Source organism: Pundamilia nyererei, unplaced genomic scaffold (assembly GCF_000239375.1).
Source record: "Pundamilia nyererei isolate P.nyererei 1_Seehausen unplaced genomic scaffold, PunNye1.0 scaffold00011, whole genome shotgun sequence".
Lineage (NCBI taxonomy): Eukaryota > Metazoa > Chordata > Actinopteri > Cichliformes > Cichlidae > Pundamilia > Pundamilia nyererei.
Window position 1 is genome coordinate 804,912 of NW_005187412.1, and position 8,557 is coordinate 813,468.

At 41.9% G+C, this 8,557-nt stretch overlaps 1 protein-coding gene across 1 annotated transcript; it reads left to right on the forward strand.

The window, feature by feature from the left end:
• The first annotated feature begins 217 nt into the window (after positions 1-217).
• cyp27c1 (cytochrome P450, family 27, subfamily C, polypeptide 1) lies at positions 218-8,542 on the forward strand. Its single transcript, XM_005724162.1, has 9 exons — positions 218-716; positions 1,809-1,999; positions 2,309-2,508; positions 2,836-3,045; positions 3,616-3,779; positions 5,896-6,062; positions 6,177-6,255; positions 6,485-6,688; positions 7,572-8,542. Exons 1-9 carry the CDS (start codon positions 426-428, stop codon positions 7,707-7,709), a joined length of 1,644 nt encoding a protein of 547 aa, XP_005724219.1. The 5' UTR covers positions 218-425; the 3' UTR covers positions 7,710-8,542.
• The last annotated feature ends 15 nt before the right edge of the window (positions 8,543-8,557 follow it).

The window sequence follows — 8,557 nt, forward strand, 5'->3', positions numbered from 1 at the left end:
TTTTCTGCAATCATGTGGCTTCTATCACATTATTTTGCGTGTGTGTGTGGGGGGGCTGAGTGACGCGCTCGGAGGGAAGGTGGTGTGCGCAGTCACAGAGGATGATTGATTGGTGTGATGTAACGAACTTTTAGCACGTTGTACTGCGCCCATTTCCGAATAAAGAGTTATCCCTCCCTTCTTTTGAGGCGATCGTCCAATCCTCTTCTTCCGAGGTTGTACAAGCAACTATTTAAAAGCGATCCACGATACTGTCCTTGTCTAACATTTCACTACCACACAGGGAGTGTTGTGTTTGCACGAGCCAAGAGCGTACATTTTCTGCAGATGTGAAGTTACAAAAAAAGACTTTGCAAAAGTTTTTTTAATTTTTTTTCTCACACATAGTTCTCGGTCACGCAAAGGCGGAAAAAAGCATCTCAACAATGGCAGTCTTCAATAATTTCACGAAGATATGCTGGAAGAACTTTCAGAGCGACCAGTTGAATAAGCAGCTGTTCTACGTTGTGCGTTCCTTACACAAGTCAGCAGCCAGCGAGGCTTTGGGGATCTCTGCAACAGAAGAAGAGACCATGCCCAACAGGATGATCAAACCGGAGGAGGTCAGCGAGAAAACTCAAATCAAGACCCTGAACGACATGCCCGGACCGAACACCCTGTCCAACTTGATCGAGTTCTTTTGGAAGGACGGGTTTGGCAGAATCCATGAAATTCAGGTAATGGTGCTCAATCTTATGCTTCACTTTGTTCTTTTTTCATAGGTTAAAAAATAAATAAAAAATGTCTTGGCCTCGTATTCTCAGTGCTCAGCCAAATTTGTCACCTATGCGTAAAATGGCAATGTAGCGCACCAGGAGTCCGGACACTGGTCGACCTTCCGGTACAAGGCGAGAGTTTTGTAATCGTCCTACTGAGATGTGATGAGCTAACCCGCCCCCGTTTATTGCCAAACATAATTTGCCCCCCATTTGTTTGAAATAATCGGGGGTAAATTATGGTTCAGTCGTGGTCGCGAGTGGACGCGCGCTGGCATTCCATTGGCAGTCCGTGGTTACCTTCAGACTGTCCGTCTACCGTAAGAGAGAGCCTGCCCGCAAATGGGGGCAGTCTGAAAAAATGTGTGGCACGACCGGTCGGTCCATCGGCCGGACCCAGAGAAAAGTAATGGGATAGTTTTAACTCACAAAGAGCTGAAGTTAAACAGAATCTTATCAACCAATCCACCGAGGCACCGCGTCCTCCACGTCCAGCGCCGTGCAGCTGTGATTTTGGAGTTCAGGGGAGCATGTCCGTGGGCAGAATACCTCCGCAAACTGCACAACCGCGGCAGCATAAATGAAAGCTTAATTAAGTGTCGTCTTTCAGATGCAGCATATGCAGTTTTTACAGAGCGTTTTGAAACGTAGCCTATGCAAATTGGGCACAATAAGCGCCTGCCAGCGTGAGTACAAAAGGATCATCATTTCTTAATGTGTCTATATAGATTAATTGTTTGTAGTGAAATATGCTCGAGGTTACGTAATCGTTTCTAAATTTAGATCATTAAAACATTTTTTTAAGTTGATGTGAACACTGGCAGTCTTCTTCAATAGCGTCTGCAACTTGGTTTTATTTTTTTATTATTTGAATGTTACACATTAACATTATTATACAAAAAAGGTCTTCAAAATAATCAGAACAATAAATAAGGAAGTAGTTATCATTACGTTATGGCAGGAGAGCAGTAAAATAAATTCAGTGCTGAAATCTATTAGTAAAGTAATTTACAAATATCTCTAGATATCCTGATTGTCACTGTTGCTTTCTAGATGGAGCACCGGAAGAAGTATGGAAAGATCTTCAAGTCTCGTTTTGGGCCCCAGCTGGTGGTCTCCGTTGCAGATCGTGACATGGTGGCTCAGGTGCTGAGGGCAGAGGGGGTGGCCCCTCAGAGGGCTAACATGGATTCCTGGAAGGAGTACAGAGACATGAGAGGACGGGCCACTGGGCTCATCTCAGCGTGAGTCCCCTTCAGTGTTCAAACCATGAGTTTTGAGTTTTGGCAACCTCAGGAAATAATACCTTGATCTGAGCAGATGTGTTGATTAGATTTCCATTATCCGTCCCTTAATTTATCTCCTCATTTCACACTTCCGTTTACTACTCAGTAGTCCACTTTAGCATCCAAAAAGCATCAGAACTTGCAGTTTTTCCAACAGCAACATCCCTTAATATTCAAATTGAGAACCCCCCCCCCATATGTCTCTGAATGACTCAAATAAGTGAATACAAGGGAATTTTAACTATCATTTTGTATCTTGTTTCCCAGTGAGGGAGAAGACTGGCTGAAGATGCGGAGCGTGCTCAGGCAGCTCATCATGCGACCACGTGATGTCGCAGTCTTCTCTGATGATGTAAACGGCGTGGTGGACGACCTCATCCAGAGGGTGTACAGTCTGCGCACCCAGCAGCCGGATAGAGCAACTGTCCTCAATGTGAATGACCTCTTCTTTAAATATGCCATGGAAGGTTGGTACCAAGTCTGTAGATTATTGGCTGTGAAGCAAATACCAGTTGGTCAAAAAGGATTTATAAGTGGCTCAATGCAGGCGAAGTGTAGATGGCAGGAAAGAAAATCAATGAGAAAAACTGAAATAACAGAAAAACTGCTATGAAGAAGTAACCAAGGGAGAAATATATGAACCACGTTATTCACTTCTCTAAAATTTAGTCACCAATTTTCCATAGAAAGTTATTAAAGTGGCCCTGTACTAAAAAGTCAAAGCCACTGATGGTTGCCAGTGTTAAACATCTTAGATTGGTAAAATTCTCTCTCTCTTACCTTCGTTTTTACAGGAGTGGCTGCTATTTTGTACGAATGCAGACTAGGATGTTTGGAAAATAATATTCCCCAGAAAACCCAGGACTACATCGCTGCACTGAACCTCATGTTCAGCTCCTTCAAGATGACCATGTATGCTGGAGCGATCCCCAAGTGGCTCCGACCCATTATCCCCAAACCATGGGAGGAGTTCTGTCTGTCCTGGGATGGTCTTTTCAAATTCAGTAAGTAGTTTATAGCTTGAAATTGTGATCAAAGAAGACAGATTAGTTTCATACTTGTATGCTCTGCTGAACTGCCTGGACAGTGTTTTAGTCCAGAAGATGGTAACTCAGTAATTTCTTACTACATAAAAAGGATACTGGAACACAGGAAGGAGAGATTTCCTAAGTATATCCAGGCCTAATTTATGCTAAGACTTGTGGTACTCTTGTCTAAGACTTCAATTTCTTTTTAGAGTGACCACAAAGGCTGTTAATCAAGTTCTGCCTTGATGCCAGAACTTCTAGAAAGATCTAGTTTTTTTTTTGCTTTCCTATTTGGCTAATGCTTTCATTAAAACGCCAAGTAGTAGAGCTTGAAACCGGTAGTGCTCAATAGAAGGGAATGTTGATGTTGATTTGCATTTAAATCTCCGCTGCTGTACCATTGGATAGTGAGAGTATGCAGGTCCATCTCTTACATAACCTACTCCTTTTTCTCTTGCTTTCCCTTCACTACCTTCCTTCACGACGACCCGCATTTTTTTTTTCCTTCCCATTCATATCACCTTCTCTACCCCTCGTTAATCCCAGGCATTGTTCACGTCAATAAGAGGCTCTCGGAGATCAAGGCCCAGCTGGAGCGGGGAGAGGAGGTGAAGGGGGGACTGCTCACACACATGCTCATTACCAGGGAGATGAGCGTCGAGGAGATCTACGCTAACGTAACCGAGATGCTGCTGGCTGGGGTCGACACGGTGCGTGTGTGTCTGTGTTGTGATAAACATTGTGCAGAGAAGGGTTCGATGTATGTGAAGAGTTGCAGGTGTGTGTGTGTTTGCATCTGTGTGTGTGTGTGTGTGTGTGTGAGTGTGTGAGTGTCAGAGTCAGTGTTGAGTTTCAAAGGTTGGGTTTCTGGCGCCATGTCCATGCCTGTGAAGCTGTGCCAGCGTCAGGTCAGAGTAGTGTATCGGGGGGTTACAGTTTCCCACTGACAAACTCGTTCTCACTCAGATTTAGTTTCTTGTCATTTGTCTCTGTCTGTTCAGTCAGCACAGGGGGCCTTTTGTCTCTCTCTTTTTTTTTTTTTTTTTTTTTAAATAACTAAGGTAGACATCTGTGTTCATGTTTCAACATTCAAACTTTTTGTATGCACTTGCAAATAATTAAGGCTGTGGGTTTAATGTCATCCACGGACCACTGTGGGAGGGTAACATGAATCTTTTATTGGCAGGCTAAAGAATACAGAAATTGGGACACAGGAAGGAGGCATTTTACACTGATTTTCTACCTCGCTGTAGTAGTGTTGATGTACATGCATTTGCAACTGTATGCGTGCCTCGTGCACATGTTCCTAGTTATTGCCTAATTTGTTTGGGGTCCTGTCATATTAATAAGAATAACGGGGTAGAGTATTTTGTGTGGAGCTTGGGGCCACGGGATAAAAGGGTGTGTGTGTGTGTGTTTTGGTGAACTTGTTGAATCAGGCATGTCCTGGTAGGGGGTGCACTAAGCTCAGCCATTACCTGACCCCATGGTGCATTTTGCCTTTAGTTGGTACACACAAGAGCTGTCAAGTCACATTAGCCACAGCCAGAGTTATAGCACAGAGTGGGCAGAGGTGAGACCAGGGGGAGAATAAGGGGCTGGGGGGGGGTGATGGGGAGGATGGCATAATACTGAGGAATACAAGGGATCAGGGTGTGAGATGGATGTTGGAAAATAAGGGGAAGATGGAGGGAATGGAAGGGGGAGAGGCCTCAGCCTTTTGAAAACTTTGCTTGGAGGAGCCTTTGTCATATGATTCCTCTCAGGCTGCATCTGAGGAGTTGCCAGTGTCTGTGCCAGCTGGGGCTGATTAAGAGCATGTTGGTTGCATAGAAAGAGGGTGCTAATGGAGAGGGAGGGGGGAGAATGCAAGAGCAGTGGGAAGGAACAACAGTGAAAAAGAATGGCAGGGTATATTAGTTGGTCCACAGGGAGACACTAACCTTAGATTGGCCTTTAGAGTTATGGCAAAACCAGGGCTGAGGTCAAAAATGCACTGGGGGTGGATGGAGAAGGAGTGGGCTGGATCAACAAGGAAGACCCTCATTAAACAAATGAAAAGATGTAAATTTAGGAAAAGTGACGAATGACATTTTCATATCATTTGGTCAACCGCCCAGCTCACTGAAATAAAATGTCAGTGGATATAAGTCGGAAACAGGAAGTTGGGCCAACTGATCAGATAACTCATGAGTAATTAGAGTGATTTGGCAATAAAGGATGAACTGGAGGAAAAAAAATCAAGTTGCATTGCTAATATGGAAAGCAAAAATGTAAGAAGTCTGGAATGCATTAGCAGAAGGAGCCCATTGTGAAGTGAGATGAACAGAAGGATTTGCCAAGAACACAATGGAAATGTTAAAAGTTGTACAAGGCTAAACTTGTTTGGATTGGATTTCTGTTTGTGCAACATGGTAATAATCTCAGTCACATTTTCATTTTTCTTGCTGTAATTGTTTGAAATGCCTTGCCAAAGCCAACTGAGGTCATTTAATCAAGGTACAGTGGGATAAGAAAGGATCAGATGGGTGAGTGGTGTAAGACATGGGAGAAAATTGTTGGGAGCACAGCTGGTGGAGGGACCTTGAGCATTTGCCCAGCATTTGGAATTGGGCCGCTTCTCCCTCAGATTCCCTTGCTGCTTCTCGGCACTTACTCAACATTATAGAAACTCTTATATCAGCTTGCACTGCAGTCAACTCTGCTGCAGCGCATCAAGAAAAGAAACAATATAGTCACAAATATAAAAACACCAGTACAATATTCATGAAATGCTCAGTGTGTAAGCATATTTTTAAAATTTAAATTGACCATTTTCTGTTCTAGACATCCTTTACCCTGTCATGGGCCTGCTACCTGTTAGCACGACACCCTCATGTACAGCATCAAATCCACACAGAAATTAAAAAGACCCTGGAACCCGGAGCAGTCGCCACAGCCGAGGACGTCTCTAACCTGCCGCTCATCAGAGGGCTGGTCAAAGAGACTCTCAGGTCAGTATGTATTATGTTTATCCTAGATCAAGACTTTGGTGTACATTAGTATTATAGCAATCTTTTCAGTCTTTGTGTGAATAACAGTCTTTGTATGTCCCACACTGTGATCAGGCTCTTTCCAGTTCTTCCAGGCAATGGACGGATCACCCAGGATGACTTGGTAGTTGGTGGATATTTCATCCCCAAAGGAGTAAGTGTGATAGTCACATTTCCACATCAGACACGGGCACAAGAAAGTGTGACAATAAGAATTGGCTAAAACATTATAGTCAAACCAGATGTAACATGATACACTATTACTCAGGCATTTCTCTGTTCCTCCCTCATGTATGGACCCATGTACAATAGCCCAGCTGTTTTCTTTACACAACCAACATTCTTCCCCTTTCGCTCTCTCTCTCCCTCTCTTTTTTTAATAGACTCAGCTGGCCCTGTGCCACTACTCCACATCTCTGGAAGAAGAGAACTTTTCGGAGCCTTTAGACTTTCAACCAGATCGCTGGATACGGAAAGATACCACAGATCGTGTTGACAACTTTGGCTCCATTCCCTTTGGCTATGGCATCAGGAGCTGCATTGGGAGGAGAATTGCAGAGTTGGAGATGCATTTAGCTCTCATAAGGGTAAGAGATTACTCTGCTTGTGGTGCTACACTTTCATTTAAAAAAATGTCCAGGGTTCTCAAAAAGGTTTTAAAAAGTCTGGAATATGATAGGATTTCAAAGACTCTAAAATCTGACGGGCCTCAGCGTTTGCTTTAAATTTTTTTGAGTGGAAAAAGATGTGTACTGCAACCAATAACAAAACAAAGATCCCATAACCACTAATGCAACCTCACCACCTTAGCTGAACACACCTATGTGAGCTTGTGTATTGTCTTCTTTGATAATAAAAATATATATTTTTGTAAAATAATGTTAATTTAATTGGGAAGTACAATATGGATGGAAAATATCTTAAATGCCATTTTATATAATCCTAAAAACATCTTACAAGTAATTTATTTAAACCTACAGAAACCCAGCTGTCGTTAGCATTTCTCTCTTGCTCTCAGGCTCGTGCTGTGACAAGAGCACAGGGGGAAATGAAACTAAACTACAAATATTAATGTATCATACTGTTGCTCCATATTGTATTTTCCAAGTGTCTTGAGACAGTATGAACACAAATAGTAAGTACTGATGCAAAATCAGAATAATGCAAAGCTTTGTCAAGACACTCCTGGAAAATTTGAATCATCATTGAGCACAAAAAATGCATTATCATTCAGTCTGACCTCCGCTTCCTCAGATCTACTGAGGAGTTTGTCGAAAGATGATTCATCCTTCACTTCTCTATATCACACACCTCATATTCCCTGTTATTTATTTATTTATTTATTTATTTATTTATTTAAATGATTATCCTCTTATTTTTATGGTTTTACATAAAAGTGTGCTAGATAATGTGACTACTGAATTAAGCTAACTTTGATGTCTGTTCTTTGTCTTTTTGCTCGCTGTGCAGCTCATTCAGAAGTTCCACATCTGCCTTTCTCCTCTCACTGCTGACATCAAAGCCAAAACCCACGGCCTGCTTTGCCCCGGTGCCCCCATCCACCTGCAGTTCATCGACCGGGAAGTGGACGCACTCTCTTATCCGTGAAATCCGCTGTACTGTTGGAAGTTTTTAAACACTCTGCTTTTAGACACACTCTCCACTCCTATATTTTAGATTCTGAGCTGAGAATGAGGTTTTACTCAGGAATGAAATGTGTTCATTAGCGACTAGGTCACAAATCCAGGACAAATATAAGCTGTAAGAATAACATTTGGACTGAAAATCCCCTTTTTTGTTTTGTTTTTTGATTGTAACTACTTCCGTGATTCAATTAAATATGGAAAAATGAAACTGATCCCAATGAAAACCTTTACATACTCTGACTGTAGCCTCTTACACTATTGTGCAAGTATGCATATAATGTGATCACAAATATTAATGCATGTAGACATTCTGTTTCCTCTGCGTTTGAGCTAGGGCAGCTATGAATGGACTTAGCTTAGCTAGGTTAGCGCAGCTGTTTATAACAAGCTTTACTCAAAGACTGTGTTACGAACCAAATTTTGTTAATTTCTTTCCCTTTAAAACTAGCATCATTATTTTTTTATTTGATTATTTTATTTTTTTGCTTTAATTTCTAGTGAATAAGTGCATTCATATACCGAAAAGGCATTACATGACTTTAATCTGTGTACTGTATATCTCTGAAGTACAGACAAGAAATGTTTTAAAATAGATTACCTTTTAAAAAAAAAACAAAAAAAACATGGCAACTAGTTGAATTATCTCATGAGCTACAAGCAATGAATGTAAGTGCACATTTTCCATTAATCAATCCACTGCCTAAGTTTTCAGGGGTTTGGATCAAAGAATGTGGTTAGACTTTGGTTTGTTTGCTATTTGTGAGAAAGTCCTCACTCGCATATGTTTTATTGTTGGCATTTGCTTCTTTT

What these genes read in the sequence shown, in the direction of transcription:
- cyp27c1 (XM_005724162.1), top strand. Translation starts at nt 426, where the DNA reads ATGGCAGTCTTCAATAATTTCACGAAGATATGCTGGAAGAACTTTCAG. An exon ending in GCCACTGGGCTCATCTCAGC is followed by an intron (nt 2,000 to 2,308) that starts GTGAGTCCCCTT and finishes CTTGTTTCCCAG; the next exon opens with TGAGGGAGAAGACTGGCTGA. An exon ending in CTGGTCAAAGAGACTCTCAG is followed by an intron (nt 6,063 to 6,176) that starts GTCAGTATGTAT and finishes CACTGTGATCAG; the next exon opens with GCTCTTTCCAGTTCTTCCAG.